Source organism: Mytilus galloprovincialis, chromosome 14 (assembly GCF_965363235.1).
Source record: "Mytilus galloprovincialis chromosome 14, xbMytGall1.hap1.1, whole genome shotgun sequence".
In the NCBI taxonomy this organism is placed as follows: Eukaryota; Metazoa; Mollusca; class Bivalvia; order Mytilida; family Mytilidae; genus Mytilus; species Mytilus galloprovincialis.
The window spans coordinates 17298070-17322685 of NC_134851.1; the positions used below are offsets into that span (position 1 = coordinate 17298070).

The 24616-nt window shown below is 32.3% G+C and overlaps 1 protein-coding gene and 1 long non-coding RNA gene across 24 annotated transcripts in view; one reads left to right on the forward strand and one right to left on the reverse strand.

Moving 5' to 3' along the window:
* Positions 1-8856, forward strand: part of LOC143058804 (dipeptidyl peptidase 4-like) — a 219021-nt gene extending 210165 nt beyond the window's left edge. For all 23 annotated transcript variants that reach the window (XM_076232253.1, XM_076232257.1, XM_076232256.1 and 20 more), the window contains 4 exons: positions 1026-1084; positions 2317-2389; positions 3269-3342; positions 4170-8856. In XM_076232253.1, the coding sequence (XP_076088368.1) occupies positions 1026-1084; positions 2317-2389; positions 3269-3342; positions 4170-4340 (377 nt within the window). In that variant the 3' untranslated portion in view covers positions 4341-8856. The remainder of the gene's footprint in view (positions 1-1025; positions 1085-2316; positions 2390-3268; positions 3343-4169) is intronic.
* Positions 8857-11177: 2321 nt separating this feature from the next.
* LOC143058807 (uncharacterized) lies at positions 11178-13027 on the reverse strand. Its single transcript, XR_012973238.1, has 2 exons — positions 12894-13027; positions 11178-12329 (listed from the first exon to the last, which is right to left on the reverse strand). It is a non-coding gene; the product is annotated as an uncharacterized LOC143058807 (long non-coding RNA).
* Between the last annotated feature and the right edge of the window lie 11589 nt (positions 13028-24616).

Genomic DNA, 24616 nt, shown 5'->3' on the forward strand with positions numbered 1-24616 from the left:
GAAAAGTAAGTAAGTAAGTAAGTAAAACTTATTTTTATTCGGGATATTGACAAAAATACTACAACATAAGCTTTAAGGAGCTTTTACCGAATATAGAAAGCCAAACAAGTATAAAGTTGAACAGCATTGAAGACCAAAATTCCAAATACGGCTAAGGTAATCTATGCCTGGGATATTACTAACAAACACCACAGTCCTAAATCAACCAACAGAAGGAAAGAAAAACATCAGTATAACTCCTGACTTTGAACAGGCCTTTCCAAACAAAAATGTTTCGAACTAAGGAGAGAAAGGTGAATGTAAAATTATTTTGAAATTGTATAGATTAACGAGTGTTTGAAAGTGGGTTTGTTTCAGTTGCATATTGGAATCCTAAGTATATTAAATTAGCTAAGATGTGAACAAAGATGTATCAAATACAACGATTTTGTTATTGACATATTCATTTGTTTAGATTGAACCACATTCATACTTGAACATGTTGATAATGTATCATAATAAGACGAATACGGTAATTTAAGAATGCACGTAATCGGTAATAGCACAAACGTTTTGACTTTGTGATAGTTTTGTGGTGTAATTATTTTACAAAGCAATAGATACAAGACAAATGGTTGATAGTAGGTGAATTTCACAAACTTCTACTTCAATATAAATACATTGAAGACATGTTGTAGGCCAATAAAATAGTTCAACATACATTTTGAGTATTTACAAAATCATTTAGGCACTGATAAACAGAAGAATATAAACGGAAGTTAGAAATCGTTTCGGACTTTATTGCAAACACATGACGTTTTGACATACCAGAACATCCGCAACCTCAATCGTAACAGCAAAAACATAATTAAAGTACATGGAGGAAATTACATGGAGGAAGGTCCACATAGTGTTTAATATGCACCAATGAAAACAGTTGTGCCATAAGGCCATAAGATTTAGGATTGAGGACGTAACATTAACTAAGAAGATAAATAACTTGCATGTATTTTGCCTTAATCATATTGTCTCTTGTATTTTGATAGATTCAGTGTATACAGAGAGATATATGAACACACCAAGAGAAAATCCTAATGGATACAGTGTAAGTCTAAAATTAACCATTTGATTGGATAGTCATAACTATTCAAGTACAATGATTGGTTAGCACCCTAGATACCAGTCATAACAATTAATTAAAGAACAGGGCTGCAGAATTAATATTATCCAACCTTGATTTGTTAAATGAAACTTCCTGGAGACGGTAATTAAGTATGTAAGCAATTGCAAAAGGCAAGTTCTCCTGTATTAATACTTTATTTAATTTAAATAAGCACCAAATCCTAGAGAATTGTAAAATAGTTAACTAAAGATGAGTTTAATAACAATCATATCAAAATGGGATATCAAATTCGAACATTCTTGGAATGAACTTCATGTGGAACTCTTGAGTTCACATTGGGCACCCTTCATTAACGTTGCAAAATGCCTCAACCTTTATTGTGCCAATTTTTGTTTATTCTTCATAAAACGTTTAGTCGTTAATTAATTTCATGGAGTTTCATAAGGATACAAACATGATAACTGTCTGCCTTGCCGAAATGTTGAAATGTGATATACAGGTTAAACAGATTAAGAATATATTCGAACATATAATAATTTACAAATACTCGTGTTTTGACTTGAATTATTCACATCAGGTAGAAATCAATATAAAATATAAGGTCATTGAAAGAAAAATATGAACATTTTTGTATGAGGCTGAGAAACTGGGGAAGGATGAGGTTCTACCGAGCCCTTCCACAGTTTTGCGCTGAGTACAAAAAAGTTTATATTCTTTTGACATTGACCTAATATTGTTTTTATACTGCAACCTAAACAAATACATTGATAGCTTTTTAAAAAGTAACACAATTGTCAAACTCAGTTCATCCCTTTATGAACCCCTGATTGTCGAGAAAGTGTTCCATGATGAAATTGACATTATACAAAATATAGCTATGTTACTATACTGACGAAATAAACACAACTAGTTGCAGTATAAAACGAAATTTAATTGCAACGTGAACAGACTTATGTTCATATTACAAAATGTTAAGAAACATTGAACAGATTTTCCCTTGTTCTACAATGAAAGAAAAGTATATTTGTAATCCTAAGGATTTTCTCTGAAACAAGAACAAATTAAGACATAATGACTCTTAAAAATGTGCATTGTGATCATTATTTTGTAAAATAAAACAAAATTCAAACACTGATAGTGATATATATGTAAGTGTTGTTTAAAGTAATATTAAGTATGTACGTCAATTGATATATGTGTCGTGTTATTTGTAGACAAGCTCAGTACTACAGTATGCCAGGAATTTTAAGGATGTTATGTTCATGTTGGTCCATGGAACTGGAGATGGTATGTTTTTTTATTATGACGTTTTAACTTGTTTTTGAATGCCAACAATCAATATAATAAAGATTGTTTAAAACTTACCTATACCCAGCTCTTAGATCAATAACTTTGAACACAATTAATATCTTGAGAATTAGTTTATGCAGTAAAAAGACGAAACAGGCAGCTGGGAGTCGAGGAAAGCTATAAACAATACCGGTACTGTGATTATAAGAAAAAATATAATGTGCAGTATAAAATACAAAAACTTAAGATAGATAAAAGGAATTTGTAATCTCAGTTCAAACATCAGTTCTCACTGTAAATTTCTAGATGTAAGCCAATTTAATATGAAAAAGGTATAACGACAACTATAGTATATGATTTAAATGTCGATGAACGGTACTAACATTGATATATTTGACAGTGTCTGTATTTCGTAGATATATACATATACATGTTGATTTACAAACTGATCACAGATTTCTAATAAACATGATTAATGTCAACAGGGTACCTATGCAAACTGTTAATATTAATTGTTTGCAGCTGTCATAAGTCAGGAATCTGATGTTAGGTAGTTGTCGTCTGGTGATGTGGTTCATAAGTGTTTGTCGTTTCTTGTTTTTTATATAGGTTAGACGGATGGTTTTCCCTTTTGAATGGTTTTACACTAGTAATTTTTTGTGACCCTTTATAGCTTGCTGTTTGGTGTAAGCCCAGGCTCCGTGTTGAAGACGGTACTCTGACCTATAATGGTTTACTTTTATAAACTGTGACTTGGATGGAGAGTTGTATCATTTGCGCTCATACCTCGTCTTCTTATAACTGTTAATAGTATCACTATTATCTTCCTAAATTAGTTTTCAATCAATAGTTATAGCGTCATAATTTTCGTTGCAGATAATGTGCACTTCCAGAATTCTGCTCAGTTAATGAAAGCTTTACAAGAGGAAGATGTTTACTTTACTCAACAGGTATGTTATCTAGTAAACAATGTCAGACATGTTAGTTTAAACATATTATATTTATAGTGGATTGGGAAACAAGTTTTGCAACTTCTATTAATCCCTTTGCACTTTGCAGGTGCGACTGCTGCCTTGTAGCGGCATTAGACTGCTCTTTTTCGAGGGTGTCTTTAACGTGCAAGGGATATAGCTCTCGCTTAACACGGGTCAGCCATGTATCCTGCCCTTCTGACGGACTATCATTGTTTTCTCAAGACCATACTCGCAAATATTGTCAAAGAGAGCCGAAAATTCAGTCCCTGAAATGTTCTCCCCGGAACGGGTAATTAACCAGGAACCTTTATGTTAGTAGTCCGATGCTCTAGCCACTTCACCAAGACTGTCTGGTCAATCTGTAAATATGACACATCAATTTTGGTTGAAAATTTAGAAAATTATTAAAACACCAGAGGCATTTATAAATTATAAATCGGAGAGAGAAAAAAAACCATCAGCACAATAATATACTTATCTATAACACAAGTCATTATGCTCACAAAAACATCTAAGCAATAGCCATATACAATCAGCCAGAAAGTCTGATGTATACCAGAAGCAGTTGTTTATTGTTTCTGCCTTATATATATTGAGTATATTTTGGTGCTCTTTAGATGTATCTAGATTACTTTTGAAATCATTTTTGTTTTGCTGAGCAGTGATTTTCGCAACTAGCCTTCAATTTGGAGTTTTCCCTATAAGCAATCGTCTTTTTCATGCACTTTTAATACGAATATATATGGATATTAAATAAGTGATCTTTCACATAACTGTTCTTAAATATTTGTTCGATATTTCAGTTTTATACAGATCAACAACATGGCTTAAATGGTGGACATACGAAGGAACATCTATATAAATCAATGGGTGATTTTCTAGACGAATGTTATCATGGTACATCAGCGAAATATGAAGAAAGAAAGGAAGCATTAGAACAAGAGAAACAAGAACCAATGGAAGGAGAGAGATAATGACACACATTCTGTGATATTTGAAAACATTAAGTTCAGTATGAGTTTTCAATAATGTCCGACCTAATCCGGTTACTTAACCATTATGGACGAAAATTAATCAAAATAAATCCCTGGTGTAATTGTTGGTTCCTTAAATAACAATTCCACATATATAGTTATGGAGATGAAGTTCTGACTTTAAAAGATTGCGATATTGTTGGCTTTAATAATTTAAGTGTGCGAAACATCACAATTTGTAATTGAAGTGCATGTGATAAGGACATTATTACCCGAATCCCAAAGTCGGCGTTCAGCAATGTGAAACAATATCAACAGTTCTGTGATTATAAGACAAAAACATGTGGAAATAATCCATTAAAAGTGTTAATATAAGTGGATTGCACAATAGTTCTAGAAATGAAAATTTAGTCATTTACTGAATAATGTGTAATGTAATATATTGAAGTCAGATATCAATTGTTAACTGATTACATTTGGATAATGAAGATAAAGTCATGTTTTTTTTCTTCAAAATTATTCTTATAATAAATCCTTAAATGAAATATTCGTTTTTTGAATAATAGATAGGTATCTGTATGCTTATCAGTATACGGTACAATAAGAAATTTGAAAACTTTTCAACATAATATGTTAACAATTTATCGTGTATTTTCATTTAAAATTTAACTTAAATGTACGCATTGTACACATTTTTTTTAACCACTTATAAAACCTTGCCGATTAATCCAAATATATACGGTTGAGGTTAATTTAAAATAATTGTATAATACTGTAAATGAAAATTGAAAGTGTAACTATTACCTTTGCTCAATATTCATGTTGAGTGTTGGATTTTCATAAATATGAATGGTTAATATAAATGGTTAATAGAAAAAAGTCTTAGCTGGATGAATGGTAAATACATTTACATTTTAAATTTTATAATTAGAAAATTTGTAGTTTATCATTATACAACCATATTTCACATGTATGTGTGTAATTTTTCATGTTGATATCATTGTAAACCCTGCCTTTATTTAATTAAAGGTAAATGCTATACTTAGATGTGACATTGTCTTCAATTGTATGAAACATGTGGATATATTAAAACCAGATAGATGAAACATGTTATGTATTTGTGATGAAGTGTACAAATTCATTATTTTTCAACAATCCTGAACATTGGTAGACTACTCTCTTCGTAAATCATTTGTTAATATTCTTTCAATCTTTTAGAAACTAAAACCCACTTCTTAGCTTTATCGAGTTCCCATCAGACTTGAACATTGTTAAACAACTGTCGCCTTAATTCGCTTGTAAATAGTATTTTACCCTTACGTCACCAATCACACTTTAGTTAGAATATGCCAAAATTTGCAAATATCATAAACATGCAGTCATGTTGCAATATTTTGTGATTTTAACCATAAGTTTCATTATTTTCACAACCTTTTGCGTTACTTTATTTGGTTTTTTTTTTAAGTAGAAATACTAAAAAGATAAATATATAAAATAAAGTTAATCGAAATTTGGCATCGCCTTGTCAGTTTGTTTTCAATTTATGAGTTTAATACCCATTTAGTATAGTTGGTCTCCCTTCTACCACTTAAGAGATAACTGTATTGTATTTGAAACTTTAAGGACGTCCATCGGTAGTTTTACTGTCGCAAATTAAGTTTGCCTGGCGACGCGTAGAGGAGACAGATAAAAGGGTATTTGCGACAGTACAACTACCGATGGACGTCCGCAAAGCTTCAAATACAATACAGTTATCCTTATTCTAATGCAAAACAAGTTCATAATTATTTCAGGGTAAAATCTTCATTAAAGTAAATTCCGCGAAAAGATGTTATCTTCTTTGGTACCTACACTAAGTGACGTCATCGGTATGCTTCCTGCGTCAAACATAAACACCGGGCGTTCTCTAGCTTCTGTGCCACTTCAGAATGTAATAAAATTTGATAAAAAGAAGATTTTTAGGTGCAACATGTGAGTTTTTTTGGCTTGTTATTGTAGAAATTACATGACAATACATTCAGCAATTCAAAATATCGGCTTCCTTAGTTACAGGCAAGGAGATAGAGAGTTTTACGCTAACTGTCGTCCAATCAGAACCATTGATACAAAATAATTGCATTAGAATTTTCTGTTTATGTTTTGAGAGTTTCAAAGTATACCTGTTCGAAACTACACGTAAATCTCATTAAACAAAAATATTATCTGCATGTTTTTTATGCATTTTATTAATTTCATTTTTTTCATATATGGCATCGTTGATGTCTTGCTACAAATTAACATTTTAATCATTGTTAAGTTTTGCACTACTTAACCGCCAATCAAATCCCTCATACTAATAAATGAAACATCATTTTGTAAATAGATATTCTTCATTACTTTATAATATTTATGGTCAGATGTTTTTCTTTTTATACCATTTATCACAATACAACCTTTACATCAAATACACGTCTTTCTCTAAAAGGTCATATGCAGAAGCAACCTAAATTCTAACTATCTCTAGGATCAAGAATACATATCAGCGATTTGTTATACATACGGAAATATTTCAAAGTTTAAGGGGGTAGACCTTGGTTCAGGGAGATAACTCTGTAAATCAGTTATGCGTTTGTAAAAGTCGAGTTCATCAATGTATTTTAAGCATTTACCTGAAACAGATTGAAAATAATCTATGTAACCTAGAAGCTTAGAATATATTTTTGAAAATGGTTGACACAAACGTACTGATGATTTTAAGAGTTATTTCCCTTAACCTAGGTCTTCCTCCTTAAATAACTCTTTTACTTAGGAAAAAATTAAATTAAAACTAGCATGTTGCTTCACCTATATCAATTTATGTAAAATGTCTAATACGTTAGTTATATATAAATTTATAAGTTTTCCGGGTATACTCTAAATACAGATTTGTTTCTATCAAGTAAAAATGCAGATGATTATATCAAACATTCGTATTTTGTACCTTTATGATTGTTTGGGAAGTATCAACTTATAAAATTATTGATAACATGACAGCATTGCAATCTAACATCTAACAAATGTATTTATTACTGATTCATGTACTGCAATAACACAAAATGAAGCTCAAGTCAAAAGAAATGAAAATAGCGTTTAACTAAGTGTATATACATTGATTTCCTTGTGATTATGTGTGTTCATATGTTATTGTGATAGTGTTTGTCATATTCTGTTACAATGGTCATGCCAGTATCAATTGTTATTGGAATTTTTGTTATAATCTTTTCAATGTGATTCTATGGCGGATAAAGGAGTATCTCCCCTTTGATCGCAGAAAATGTGATTCACTAATGACTTCCCCCTTTCAAAAATCTTGAATCCGCGTAATATAAAACTCATGTCACAAAACTCTTAATAATGTATGTTATATTTCGTAGTTTCGGTTAAATCTTAAACAATTATTTCATATCTGTTTGATATTGATAACCAATTACAATATTGAAGAATTAATTTTTCACAAATTTGTGATTATTATTTTGAACTGCCAAAAAGTTTGCTTGACAGTGTTAAGTTAGTCTATAGTAAAACCGTTTTTTTATTTGCTATTGAATATTTTAAATTTGAGTAAACTTATGACATAAACAATTAAGTAGTCTTTCCAAATCATAATTCATCAAGAAAATGTATCACAACATCTCTTGTTTTTGCAACTTAATTATCGCCTGAAATATCCTTTACATTATAAACTTTGTTTTACTGATTGGAATGTAACAATAATCAACTATATTAGTCCGAAATACAGACAATACCTCTGAGGTAGAATCATATAAGTGTCATTGTATATTATCAACTAAACTTCAGTTAGATTACATAATCAGATGTAAAGCTATGTAATAGTATAATCTCTAAATAACGACTTCATATTAAACAACAATAATAAACAGACCAGCTAAAATCTTAATTTATTGAATGGAATTACAACCTTGTTTATAGATAATAGATGGTTTTGCAGATGAGAGGATGTTTCTTATCTATGATTGCATCAAAAGTGCGACAGCCCTTAAATAAGATGTATCCAACAAACATCATCGGGTTTGAAACACCATTGGTAATCTTTTTACCGATATTTTGCCTATAACGTCGCTAATGATTACATTGACAACGTCAAATGTGTCCTTAATTCCTAACAATTATTTTCTATCTTAAGCGAGAAGTATGATATGAAAAATTATTACAAAAATACCCGAAGAAAAGTACACAAAATAGCAATACATATATGTTATACAACCACAGCATTTCATGTAGCAACACCAGGATATTAATGGAACCGACACTTCTTGTTTTGTTATTACTATTTATTAATGTTGTATAATCAGAAATGTAAAGATTAATCAACTGTGACTATTGATATACATTTAATTGTATTGGTGTATCTGAAAAGTATACCTCATTTGTTACATTGTCAAAACAATTATTCATATATATGTTTTGTTTTTCATCAGTTTTTAATATTATAAATAAATCAACGAAAATGTTGAAATAAACTTTAAAAAAAGAAAAACAGTTGATGATTATTTTCTGTCATTACCCAAATCTGATTGATGAGTTGATAGTTGCTTTGCTCCTTGTTGGTCGCCCTCTTGTGTGTTTGGGATGAAGAACAGCTATTGTTCCTTGGATTTTTATGTCATTTTGTGGTGCATGAACATATTGTGTGTCATGGATGGATTACCCATATCCTTTTAGGGTTTTTTATCAGATGATCAAGATGAGAAATTTTGATTTATTCTATGTGTATTTTGTTATTACATTATGTTGTGGAACTTAACTTTTTTATTATTTACTGTACAAAGTATCATTTTTATTTTACAGTTGGATTGGTTTCAAATGCACTTTAGGCTAGCACGTCATAACTGTCTTAATCATTCCAAGAAATAGAAAATAAACTAACAACGCCATGACTAAAATAGAAAAAGACAAACAAACAATAGTAAACAAAAAACATCATTAAAATATAAAGACTAAGCAACACGAACCCCACCAAAAACTGTCATATTCCTTACTTGGTACCGGTATTGCTGTATGTACAGCACAGTTCTGTACACGTAATGTTTTGTTGTGAACAAGCACATAAAACATTATATGTCAGTGCCACTTCACAGGGAGGTCATCTGGCTAGACTTACCTTTTCTCTGGTGGCAAGCTTTTTGTAAACGCTGAGAGTAAAACCCATCGAATATATAAACAGGTATCCACCTTAAGTAATTGGTACGGTTGATATCTTAAAATAAATATGGTAACATTTGATTTGACGATCTCAAAAGAAGTTATCAATTACAGTTGACAGTTGTTATCCATTCGTTTATTGTGTTAGAGCTTTTGGTTTTGCCGTTTGTTGGGACTTTCCAATGTGAATTTTCCTCGGAGTTCAGTATTTTTGTGATTTTACTTTTTACCCTGAATAATTCTGCTCTAAAAACTGACAACAAAATATCTACAGCTTCAAGAAACATATCAAAGTACAAGTATTTGAATTTAGATGAAGCAGCACGTCCACATTGCTTATGTGTGTCTACCAGAGGCTGTAAATGAACTTCAAATAACTCTTTAAGACAAAGCAACGTTATGCAGTGAATCTGACTAAAACTGTTGGAAATACCACTGTGAAACTTCAAGAAGGTATTCCAAAATTAATTAAAGTTATCACCAGTTCTACACCAGTAAATTAGTGAAGACATAAACTGTATTTCAAAAGCTTCAAAACTATTGTGAAACCCCTGATAGCTCTGTTAAATTGCTTCCCAGTCAACCTTTATTTGGCATAAACACCCGAATCAACCAACAATCTGGCTGACCTCCGTCTGACCAAAACTTCCGAAATGCACTTAATAGAATAGAGTATGAAATTTATATCTTTCTGTGGAGTGTACGACCTTGGATGTAGTTAAATCTAGAGTTTCATTCTTTTTTAATGACTTGTCACAGTGTATGTCATACCACCACCACATTGTGTGGCTGCTTTGTCGGTCGGTACAAATACAAAACGCTTTGCGAGTACTTGAATTGTGATTTTAATCCTAAAAATTAGCGTATTTCTTACTCATTGATTTATTTCTAAATCCTATTTTCTAATGGGATATGCGAATATAAACAATACTCAGACATTTATTTAAAATAAAATAAAAAATAGAGCATTGAGGACAAGCAATCCCTAAAAGATTTGCCAAATACAGTTAAGGAAGATACATCTTAACATGTTTTATTATTTGACGGCACTCTTCTCAATTTTTGTTGTCCCTTTTTAAAAAAGTTTATAACCTCCCGGTATTGAACGATGTTGAGATCCCCTGAAATTACATGGCGATATGTATCATATCTAAACGTCGATGTTTTATAGTCACATGTGATAAGTTAATTTGCGAAAAACACCGTCATGTTGTCTTTTTAAAGGAATGTTCCTCTGCTACCAAGAATCCTTGCTACTGTTATTTGCCACGAACCGTGTTCTTTTTTAGATATCACATGGCAATAAACCGTGTATCAGAAATATCACACGTCTAATGACCGTGTATTAAATGTGCAAGGTTTCCACGTGGTTGCTACTTAACATTTATATTCCCAGAAGTTATTGGAGGTGGAATGATTGCCTTTTCTACACATTGTCTACTCTTTTGACAAAACATCGTTATCAAATCCTTTAATAAATATTAAAGTGTTGAAGGCCGTACATTAACCTATAATGGTTTACTTTTATAAATTGTAATTTGGATGGAGAGTTGTCTCATTGGCACTCACACCACATCTTCCTATATTTATATACAGGTACTTTATACAAAATATTTAACCACAAGTTGAATAGTGCTTTTCAGAAACGATAATATATTGCACGAAGTTTCATTTTATTATGCTGTAAACAATGGCTCTGGCATTTTCTTCATTGCAAACTAACAAAGTTGATGATTTCTTATCAATGTGAACAGCATAAGGCTTGTCCAATCCGTCCTTTGCGGATAAAATAACCCTACTTGAGGAGCCATCAGGGGAAATAGCTACAACTGTGTTTATCGGATTACAAGCAACATAGACCATTCCATTTTTATCCACGGAAAGACCAAATGGTCTATTTATGTCATTGTTTCTGATTGACCAAATATGTTGACCTTCTCTTGTATAACAGGATACAGTGTTTTCATTCACATTTGTACTGTATATTTTGTCCTGGAAAAAAGCCACTCGAATAAGATAGTATCCTGGTATCCTAATCTTTATTTGAATACTTCCATCAATATCTGTAATGATCACTATGCCTTTATCTTGTAATCGAATAATCAATGTTTCGCCATCGCTGTCCAACCCATAACACGAACCTTCTACTTGAAATGACTTTAGAATGAGACAATTTCCAATATCTACCACCAATATTTGATTCTTATCCAAAATAGAAACAACGACCGTTTGATCTCCAAACAAACAAATGTCAAATGGAATTCCATCAAATGTTACTATATCTTTGATATGGACTCCATCTGTGTTGAATTTCATAAGGCGCCGGTTTATTTGGTCAAGTAGTAAAAACTGTCCGTCGGAGAGTACTTGACAGCCAGTTATTTTAACACGACCATTCAAAGGTATCGGTATGGCTAAATTTGTCTTTAAGACAGGTTTTAATTGCTCTATCCTCATTGGAGTGGATATTTGTACTTGTGCTCCAATATAATCGTTTTCAATATCTGCCATTGCTGAATAGTTTATTATATTGTTTGCTATTTCTGACTTTTACAATTATTTACATTCTCTATGTTTCAATATCAAGAACCTAAAATATTATAAAAGGCTAGGTTATAAACATGTATGCAAGGTACAAAGTTCATATACTCGGTAACAAATGGAGTTGCCTTTACTGAAAGCCAATTTTCTTACTTTGGTAGTTGTCAAGTGTTAAAAGTCCTCACTGTTCTCAGATCCAACATAGATAACACTTGCTTTATAGTGGCAATATATACTCTAAGTCATACTAAGAGTTGTTTACCTTTCCTAAAATAAGAAAAAAAAATGCAGTTATGGAAAATACAGTAACTGTATTGATCTTCAGGTATAAAGTAAAATCACAAAAATACTGAACTCGGAGGAAAATCTAATCGGAAAGTCCATAATCACATGGCAAAATCAAATGACAAAACACATAAAAAACGAATAGACAAGAACTGTCATATTCCTGACTTGGTACAGGTATTTTTAAATATAGAAAATTAAGGATTGAACCTGGTTTTATAGCGCTTTAAAATCAAAGATGGTGGTAAACAGTTAATCTACCTTTATAGATTAACAAGCTTGACTGTTGCTAATCTATAGACTTAGTCATATAAAACAAACTATCTATATCAAAACCTCAAATGTCTGCTGATGAATGATAACACTTCTATATAAAAAATATAGTTGTTTTATTATACTATGTGCGATCATTTAACGCTTTAAAGATGATAGATAAACTTGTTTAGTTGTGTAATACATACAACATGTACAACATAATAATGTACAGTTATGTTTACTAATTCGATCATGTCTGCAATAATGTAGAACTAATATTCAAAATCTTACCTTTATAAAGAATAAACTAAAACAAATATATGGTCTTTGATGATAAATACAAACTCTTTTAAATGCCCTACATTGTACAAATTCCACGAAGATGTAGTTTAAATTTATATCAAGAGAAACATATGACCATTTTCAGAAAATGGATTAAAATTACAATGTCTATTTTTATACTATAATACACAATGCAGTGAGGTGTTACGTGTCTTTATAAATACTAGTAACCGTAAAATATGATGATGAGATCATTAAGACATAAGATTACAAATAACAAAATATTGCACGCATACAATTTCAATTCTTAAGATAAAATTATCACTGGAAAACAATGAAACAGCAAATTTGTAACCGGAAATATTTGAACAAGGGGAGTTCAATCAATCACAAACTGACAGGTAAAAAGGAAGTAAGAATACAAGCATAAATCTTAGGTCGCATTATTCTCATGATTATAATAAACAAAATTCGCAATAAATGTTACAGTAAATCAGAGATGGTCAGTTAAAAGGGCGCAACTATATGCATAATCTTATATTTTTATGTTCTTCGGTAGCAAAGTGGTCATTGTGTTGTAGATGTATCTCATCAGCAAACACTAGCTACAGTGTCATATAGTAAAACTTGGCACATTTATTTATTTTTATCTAAGATCGGTATTCAATTGCCTAAATAATTTTACTATGGTCAAGCGTGTTAAGTATTTGTACATTTATTGTTTTCGTGAAATTTAACAAACTGTCTGATTAACCGTTCAATCTAATATATGATCATGATGATGTAGCAGTGTTTTGACTGTAATCATTTCTAATTAGACGCCGTAAAATTTATGTTTCTGTGTTTTTATATTCTGTCCATATACGTGTGAATGACGATTTCATGTGTGAGAAAGTAATGAAAGTAGCAAAGGTCTTTGCTATAACAAACGTTGAGAATGTTGAGATTCGAGAGAGTTGAATATAGTTAACGAATTAGACTATTTACCGGAATTGTTATCACATAATCAACACGACGGGTGCCACATGTGGAGCAGGATCTGCTTAACCTTCCGGAGCACCTGAGATCACCCCTAGTTTTTAGTAGGGTTTGTGTTGTTTATTCTTTAGTTTTCTATATTTGTCATGTGTACTATTGTTTGTCTGTTTGTCTTTTTCATTTTGAGCCATGGCGTTGTCAGTTTATTTAAGATTTATGAGTTTGACTGTTCCTTTGGTATCTTTCGTCCCTCTTTTAATGATAGAGAATGAATGTGTCTCTTTATTTAACAATGTATTTTGATGAAAGTGTATGTATATGAACTTGTACAAATGAACAAATATGTCTACATGCAAACTATTTTTTAAAGCCAGTGCCATAGAATAGCTCCGAGACATGGTGGCCAGCGACAGAGGCATATTTAGAGGGTTTCTTATGCCTTATGTTGTAAAACATTGTTTGATTATATAGTGAATCACTGAAGCATGACCCCCTCGTAGACATTCAGTGGGGCCTCACAAGCTTGTAAAAATTTCTGGATCCGCCACTGAGCCACGGATTAGAGGATTAGTAAATGAGTGTTTATGTTAGTTATAGTCCGAGATTACTCTGACGTTCAACGGCTGTTTGTCAGACAAGCTGGGGCCGTGGGACGTCCCCAACGAAGCAGTGCATCCATTTTGGACGGGCAAATATCCATTTTGTTATATGGGACGAGCTCTGACGTCCCACCTCCCCACCTTGTCTGGCAATACAGCCGTTGGACGTCAAAATAATCTCGGACCATATTAGTTGATACAGGATTAACAGTTAGTATTCTGAATGATTGCTTTGTTAATAGGAGGGATGTATCTGAAGTAAGCAATGTATTATCACTTCGGAATCAGGTGATAATTTAGGGATGTCAATTCAGTGACGATTCACTAATCGAATATTGCTCGGTAAAACATTTACAAAATGGAAACACAAAATTATACCCATTTTTTTTTATAGTGGGTCGTTGTGTTATTAACGTTAAACCCTCAATATTATTACCTAGGACGTCTAGATAATAGTCCAAGGAATTTTATACCATAATTAAAAGCTTATTTATTACATGTACTTATTAAGTAAACTGGCAATAATTTAACCAAGTAATTAATTAGTATCTATAGAAAATGATTACTCAAACAACAGTATTTTGGAACCGTAAAATATCACATTAAATGTTCAACAAAGGGGTGATTATAAGAACTTACTGATACCTTTTAATTATTTCGAGGGTCGACACAGGGTGCAACTATTTTTTTCTGATTTAAAATATTATCTAGTCAACTTTTTCTGGGACGAGGCTATTTCTCATCGTTGTTAGGTAACTAACAGTCCGGCTGATGAAGATATACATGTATGTTCTGACGGTACACTTGTTGGGGAATAGCTAAAAGTGTAAGCCTTGGAAAAGTGCTGAAGTTTATATATCCTACCTCTGCTTGGTATGGTGGCCGGATGCGGCCATTTCCCCTTTTCGTGTTTTCGTGTTTTCTCCTCTCACTTTTCCAACGCGAAATCGAGAAATTCATTTCGCGATTTCGCGTTTTTGCTTTCTCGATTTCTCGATTTCCCGATTTCTCGATTTCCCTATTTCCCTATTTCTCGATTTCCCTATTTCTCGATTTCCCTATTTCCCGATTTCTCAATTTCTCGATTTCTCAATTTCTCGATTTCGCTTTCTCGCTTTCTCGATTTACTGATTTCCCGATTTCGCGTTTGCAAAGTGAAGGAAGAAAACACGAAAACTCGAAAAGGCGAAATGGCCGCATCTGGCCACCATAGTTTGGAGAAATTTTAAATAACAGTTAAACGCAAACGTTCGAATCGTATTTTATTTTATTAATTTTGATTAATATTTAATGTCTGGGGAGGTGCTCTTAATAAAAATATTTTTTGTTTAAGCTCAAGAAAGCTATCACATTCTTACAGGAATCCAATTAGTCGAGTATCATTTTGGTAATCGATACTCAGTTCTACCGAGCGATACTCAAGTACTCGAGTACTCGTTGACATCCCTAGATAAAATTGATATCATTGGAAAATCAAATGTGGAATTCAAGATTGGAAATAAACGTGATTTTGTGTATAATGTTTATGTTGCTACAAATCAGTGTATTATCACTGGTGTTAAACTGATAATCGCGACTGGAATTACGACGTCGCCGAAATTCATTTGGGACAACAATAATGAAAGAACCTTTGACATGTTTAAGCAGGCCCTACCACAATATTCTTTACTACACTATTTGGAGTTTAATTTCCTCCTCCTATTGATGTCAGATACTTGTGATATAGGCCTTGGAATAGTCTTGGCTCAACAGGGACCAGAAGGTGAAAGGTATGCAAATAGAACACTTAAAACGAACTAACGCAATTATGCTGTGATAGAAACAGAAGCCTTAGCTCTTGTGAAATATTTCAGACATTATCTCTATGGAAGAAAAGTAACAATTATAACTGATCATAATCCATTGAAATGGCTCATGAACATTAAAGACCCTGCTGGATGGTTAGCACGGTGGTCATTGACCCTACAGGAATATGATTTTCAAAGTGAACATAGATCCAGTCGAAAGCAACAAAACGCAGATGCACTATCGCGAATTCCTCCTATTGCGCCATTAAAAGACAATAACATTGAAGATATGATTCCAAAACTTTCTATCTGGTGGGTTGAACATAATATTTTACATACTAGTACCCTGACCTTGTTGTCTTTGTAAGACGAATGTGGTAGTAATTTTCCAATAAAGGCTGCAGTTTGAGAGCTGTAACACTTTGCGATATACTTTCAGGACAGTAAGAGAAGAATATTTTTAAATCAAATTTCAAGTTTCAAGTTTAACTGACTGATTTAATTAATCAAATAAAAATTAGAGTGGTGGTGGGCTGCACTCATTGCATCTGACTAGATTCTGATGAATTTATTTTTTACTTTTTTCGTTACAAATTATGCACTCTTTCAATATTATCACTATTATTGTCTTGTTAAACTACATAGGCACATTTTTTACGTGAATTCAAATTTTTACATGTGAGTTTCACGTCGGAAACTCATCTTAATTTTTTCACAGAAAATTAACGTTAATCTTTAAAACTAGAGTAATTCGAAAAATGTCTTAATTTTCAAATGAAATTGAAATCCTGAAAAAAAATTGTTTTTAGCAAATGTCACGTGAAATTCAATGGAATCAAAGGATAAAACACATCAAACGGGCATATATACATGAAACTCACGTGAAAATTACAGGTCGAAATCCAGAATTGGTTATCAATTATTGAAAATGAAATGAAAAAACAAATCAAATCAAAATCCTTCACTCTCGGTTATTTAACACACGAAAATTATGAGTGTTTTAATTAAACACCTCTCTGATAAACATGATAACCAACACGAAATAGGCACATGAACAAACAAATAGATCGAATAGTAGTCCATCAGCTAGCCTAGTTTTCAAAAGCGCTCTAGTTAAGGAGTTTGTGTTACACCCCAGGGTACCGCGATTTTTTTTTTGATAGAATTCAACTTCATTATCTTATTAATAAAATACAAGGTGTTAGACCATAAAAAAATGTCCAAAAGAGGTTTAAAAACGTCCCTTACAATGGTCCCCTTATTTAGCTATCACGACTAAGTAATTTTTAATTAAAATTTTTAATATAAAGCGATTAAAAAAAATAAGGTATAGGTTAAAACAACTAAAAGAGATATAGATCTGTCATATTACATGTAAAAAGATTTTTTGTTTTAAAAAAGTGTTTATTCACATTAAAAACAATTATCCGTTTTTGTGAATTAAAATTGACCAGTATGCAATGTTTAAACTATTTGCAGTATGTATATATCGTCTAAAATATGAATTATTCAATAAAACATATGTATGTGCAAATACTCGTGAAATACCGGAAATCATCACATCACCGTCTTCGATTCAGTCGACAATATATTCATACATGAGTGCACATATACGCACTAAGGTGACACGGTAGTATTTCCATGATTATATATAAACAGTTTTTAAAGAATGAATCCTATATATAATCATGGTTTGGTCCCACCTTCTATGTTAAATGAAGTATTTTTCCGTATGGGTGGGATTAAACCATGATTATATATAAACAGTTTTTAAAGAATGAATCCTATATATAATCATGGTTTAGTCCCACCTTCTATGTTAAATGAAGTATTTTTCCGTATGGGTGGGATTAAACCATGATTATATATAAACAGTTTTTAAAGAATGAATCCTATATATAATCATGGTTTAGTCCCACCTTCTATGTTAAATGAAGTATTTTTCCGTATGGGTGGGATTAAACCATGATTATATATAAACAGCTTTTAAATAATGAATCATATATATAATCATGGTTTAGTCCCACCTGGGACTAAATCATGTTAGTCCCACCTGGGACTAAACCATGATTATGCCGTATTTCCTGGCCCATAAGGGATAAATTATGATAGCCTTTTTAGAATTTTCACCACTTTCTAACACTGCAAAAAATTCTACATTCACAGTTACTTGAAGTACTTTCAATTTACTATTCAGAAATGAATTTGAATATGTATCATGACCGTTTACTTTTTTTGCTATTTTTAAAAACCTAAGGCTACTAGTACTTTTAGGTATTTTATGGTGCAGTGAATACAAAATTTAAAAAAATTCTCAAAAATTCATTTTCATCCGTATGTAAAATTATTTCATATTTTTCTACACCTGATTCATCCCTCAGTTTGGGAAAGTGTGTTCAGTTGATACTGTATTTTTTGTCCAATCACACTGTTTAGATACATTTACCTAAGTAGGGTACACAAAAGAGCAACCTAAATTCTGGAATGCAAATACTACCGTGCCACCTTTAAGCTTAACAATTTGCAACTGAAAACAAACATTTAATTGTCGATTATGTTGTTTTTGTGAGACAAATTATTTTATAAAGTAAATATGTAACAAAATATTTATGAAAAAATTACAAATTAAAGTTAATTTTATTATTGAAAAGGTGCACTCTGTCGAACTCAATCAAGGTGTGCTTGTTTTCATTTTGTGTTTTAGCTATGTGGTGATTGAGTTAAGATTGTTAAGTCATTCAATCGACAAACATTGCTTTGAACGTAGGTCAAATAGTCAGTTTGGGAATTTGTTCAGACTTTTTACTTTCTTTGGCACAAAATTATGTCGATTTGACATACCATCTGGTTACTATTTATTTGCTTTTCGTTATATGTACATTGTTCCTCATTTGATAGTGCTTTTCATCCTTTTTCCTTCTCACTTAGATATATTGCTTCACTATTGTTTTATAAATGTTGTACATATTGTCACACTAATGTGCTTTTATAGCAGTCATTGGGAAACAGTTTGGCGATACAGGGCTTGGTGATCTCCTGTTGGATTTATTTGGTCAGGTTCTTTGACTTGTGTTTTTGAAGGTAATATTATAATCGAGCGCTGCGATTGCTCAAAATTGTATTTGAAGCTTTTGAACGATTACGTTGGGAAGCATTTGGTTCTTGGCTTAATTCAAATGATGAGAATGAATTTCTCGATTCTTATTTTCAGCATCTGTTCTGTCAATCTTAGCTCAAATCAGACAAATGTAACAGAAGACAACTTAAAAACCTTGCTAATGTCACCTTATGTTGGTAAACTATTTGAGGCATTTAGTGTATATTGCAATCTAAGTGAGGGACTAATGAAAAAGTTCTGGAATTCGTACATAGAAATGGTCGAACTTTTATTAGTATTTATAAGAGCAACAAGGGAAGGTAATTTGGAACTTCATTTGGCATGTGTTGAAAAAATGTTACCATGGTTTTTCGCATATGACCGTCAAAACTATTCCCGATACATGTCAGTCTATTTGCTTCATATGCAAAATCTGTCAAATACATATCCTGATGCCCATGTATATCTTACATCTGGTGGTTTTTGTGTTTAGAGAAGCTCTCATGGATTTTCTAGATCTCCAGTTGACCAAACAATCGAGCAAACGTTGAACAAAGATACCAAAACAAGAGGTGGCATTGTTGGTTTCAGTTTGAATAAAGGTTCTTTTAAACGTTGGTTGCTAAATGCACATGAAAGAGCTTCAATATCATCAAAATGTCGAGATTTGGCATGAATAGTTAATCCTGAAACATCCACACAAAGAGAACTTGACAAAACTCGAATGAAGTGAGATGAAACTGACGTTTTGAAATTGGTTCAAACACTGCAAAGCTGGACAAATCCATTTGAGACATCTGAGCAGCTACCAGGCTTGTCCTCGGGTACTGTTTCTTCTTCTGAATTAATGTGTGACGCGTATGAAAAGGGAAAGTTGGCATCAGACAATTTCATCAGGGAACGGCTTGTTCAAAAGGCATTTTCAAACCAATTAAAAGAAAATCATTGCTTACATTTTCAACAAATGAAATAAAAGGTAAGCAGTTAATAACTGATAAGAACAACAACACATTGAAAGCAGATATAAATCTTTTTAGTCGCCTGCTTGTGATAGCCCAGACAAGACAGTTGGATATGCGAGAGGTCCTCAAGTTTGAATAAGGTCCTCTTACATGGTCTCTTGTAAACGTTGATAGTACACCTGTAAAGACAAATAAATATGTCCTTGCTGGTCTTTTAGAAAAGGGCGTTAAACAAATGCAAGCTATTCCTGAAAAAGCATGTGGATAGTTGATGACATGGCAGTCATTCAATCCATCACAAGGATACCAAGTACTTTTTCTGATTTGGCAAATGTTGTTTTTAAAACCATCCTTTTAGTTTCAAAAAGAGCTCCCCGTATTGATTTTGTCACTGATCAGTATCCCATAATATCCATAAAAAAAATAGAACGGGATCGCAGGTCCTTGGGAGAGCAAATCATTACAACAATTTCGAGACCATCACAATCGTGTCCTCGGCAATGGAAGAAATGTTTGTCAGTTAGTAGAAACAAAGATGCTCTTGTTAAATCCTTGTGTCGGAATGGAGTAAACAATCCTATAGATTTACACTCGAAGGAATTGGTTTTTTTGTATCACTGTTGAAAATGAAATAGTGACAAGTGTAAAATGCACTCAGCTTCTAAGCAAACAGGAAGAAGCCGACAAAAAATGTTTATTCGTGCAAAACACGCAGCTGACAAAGGAAACGATTCCATTGTCATAAAATCAATCTGATGTGGAAGTATTGGCCTGCTATTTTCAGAATTGTATCAGTTCAAATATTATTCTTCTGATAGGTACGTCTTACAAATGCAGATTATTTAATGTGCAATCAATGTGCGCAAAATTAAGGGAGAATGTTTGTAGAGCACTGTCAGGATTTCACGCCTTTACTGGTTGTGATTTATTGTCTGGTTAGGGAAAAACAAAGCCTTCGGCGTTTTGACACGTTCTGAGAAGTTTTCAGAAGGTCTATCCCGTCTTGGTGAAAATTTTGAAGAGGTATGCGAAGAACTGTCAAAAACACTCGAGAGGTTTTTGTGTGCTATATATGGATACGATAATAATAACATCAATGAATTAATATTCAGAATTTTTTGCAATGCAAAAAACATTCATTTGTCATCTACTGCCCCCAACAAAAGCTGCAATGTTAAAGCTCATCAAACGAGCCAACTTTCAGGCAAAGATTATGAAATCTGTTCTTCAACACAACACTGTTCCATCGTCAAACAACCATTAATTGATTGTTAAGAACGATTTGATCAGCATTAATTGGCTAGACCAAACGCCAGCGTAAGATGCTTTATTGATACTGATAAGCTGTTCATGTATAACTGGGTGTGCAACCAAAAGATGTTCATGTGTTCGACAAGGTTTATCCTGTACAGATTGCTGCAAATGTACGGGTGATTGTAGCAACAAGAATAATCAAATCGTTGATATGGCTGACGATGACGACGAAGATGATGAAGATGATGGTGATGATTCGGTAGATGGCGTTGACGAAAATGAAGATGATTCTATGGATTGACCTTCTTCATGACCTTAAAATGTGATGATTGTGTTGTTAAGGTAGCACAATACAAAGATTTTTTCACTCCCAATCAGACAACTTTAAACTGATGTAATTCATTTCATCCTTCTTTATATATTATAAATGAGGTACCAAAAGAAAGAAGAAAGATTACTCTTTCAAATTGTGATAATTTCATTATGACATAATTATTACATAATTAATTATTATGTAATTAGTCGCTATATTGTGATGTCCACACTTGAATGAATTTAGCGTTTTTGTTCTTCATAGCATCCCAAAATATTTTGTAGATTCTTGTACTACACAGCTTGACCTCCAAAACTGTGTCTCAGATTTCCAAAAACATCAACAGAACAAATTTTATACCCAATTGAATTTAGTGGTCTCTAATGAATTGATGTTGCAAACTTCATTGAAGATTTATGAGAGAATGAAATACAATAGGAAAAATCTGAGACACAGTTTTGGAGGTCAAACTGTATTGTGCAAGAATTTATACAAAATTTTAGGATGCTATGAAGAACAAAGAAGCTAAATTCATTCAAATATGGACATCACAGAATGGCAACTAATTACATAACAATTAATTATGTAATAATTATGTCATAACGAAATTATCACAATTTGAAAGATTAATCCTTCTTCTTTCTTTTGGTACCTCATTTATATAATTTAAAGAAAGATGAGTTGAATTACATCAGTTTAAAGATGTCTGATTGGGGATGAAAAATCTTTGTATTGTGCTACCTTAATAAGAGAAATTGTACCGAATACTTGGTTATTTTTTCTATTTTCTGTTTATATGTGTTAAACAAAATTTTTGATATACTCTTAAATAAGACCCCTTTTAACGCCTTTCGGACACTTTTTCAAAAGTCTAACATCTCTTAAAATATTCTTAAGACATTACTCTTTAGACTTATACCAAAAAATTGCGGTACCCTGGAGTGTAACACAGAACTGTAATTTTACTTTACCAGCTGATGGACTATAGGGGAACAAACAATTAGACATCGTCGTGTGCGCTGCTTTCAAAATCATGCTCCTGAGATAAATTCATTTGATATTATTTTTTGATATAGGTATAAAAAGTATATTGATGTCAATAATTTTACATTCAGCGTAATATTCAATTATGAAATGAATTGAAACGCACTCTATTAAATGTCGTAGTGTTAAACTTTTATAATCTTTTCAATAACGGATAAAGTTTAGTTACGCTTTATTTGAAATCGTTAAGATATAAAGGTGTAACGACAATGTATATATATATATAAACAACAGAAAGCGTATTACGAATGTTCCTTTAGATGGTTAACCTTAAAACTTGTAAATGTCACTGCTTGTGCTATAAATAGTTATCAAAGGTACAAAAATAAGCCTGAGACCAGTGGCGGATCCAGAAATTTTCATAAGTGGGGGCCCACTGACTGACCTAAGAGGGGGCCCGCTCCAGTCACGCTTCAGTGATTCCCTATATAAGCAACCAAATTTTTTCCCAAAAAAGGGGGGGGCGGGCCCCCTGGGCCCCCCTCTAAATCCGCCTCTGTGAGACTACTTACTATAACACATATGTAAAAGTAGTGTCAGAATCATGTGTAATAGTTGTCTCAGAATAAGATAAAGTACTTAAAAGTCTATTTTACAAAAAATACGTTAAATATGCGACCTTTCCTCACTGACTCGATCACCGAACAATGTTACATTATTCGCATTGACAACATTTAGAAAATTAGATAAAGAAACGAAACGATCATTTAAAAGTCACAAAACTCACATAAAAACAGCATGGCAGTTACGATAAAATATTTAAAAAAGATACACGGTCCACAAAACACTACATTGAAACTAAAGATTGAGTAACATCTACATTGTTTCAATACAATTTTCCTATTTAAACCGAAATAACAGAAGATATGTCTAATAATAAATGAAGTCAGGGGTAACCGTTATACATTTGTTTAATCTATACAGGTTTGTTGCTGCTTTTTCACTTACTGTTTGAAGTAAAGTCACAAAAATACTGAACTCTAAACGGAAAGTCCCTTATCAAATGGCAAATCAAAAGTTGTTTTGATTTGAACATCTACGTTCAATGGACTTTTGTTGAATATGACTTATTTTGTTTGTGGATGTATTAACAATTTTAAGATCAAAGTGCCTATGAGCACTGAAATGTAAAGATTGCGATAATTTTGAAATTTTGTTCATGATTGTACAAAAGACTATTCAGTAACGCTTCACTTTTTTAAGCTGGAAACAGTTATGCAAAATATTTTTAATTCGTTAATTACAGCTAACTGTATTTTGCTCAGTTCGTGTCGTCTTTAAAAGATCAGATGCATGTGTACAGCACACGGCAGGTGTATAACAAAATAGGACCCATTGACGAATTGAATAATAATGTAATCACTAGCATGTTTTGTACATGGCTTACGAAGGGGTGCAAAAAAAAATCTCAAAAACCCAATCGGAAAGTCCCTAATCAAATGGCAAAATCAAAATCTCAAACACACCAAACGAATTGATAATAACTGTCACGTTTTTATTGACCGTCATTATTCACTTCTGTGCAACAAATGCTTTTAGGATGAAAGGAAAGGAAAGAGTTTATAAATTCATGACATGAAACCAATACATGTAATTAATGAAACCAAGGAATCAATGTTTATTGCCTTTTGTGGTTCATAAAACATTCCATTATCCAGCATAACTGAAGACACTGAATGTCAAAATACACAACTGGTG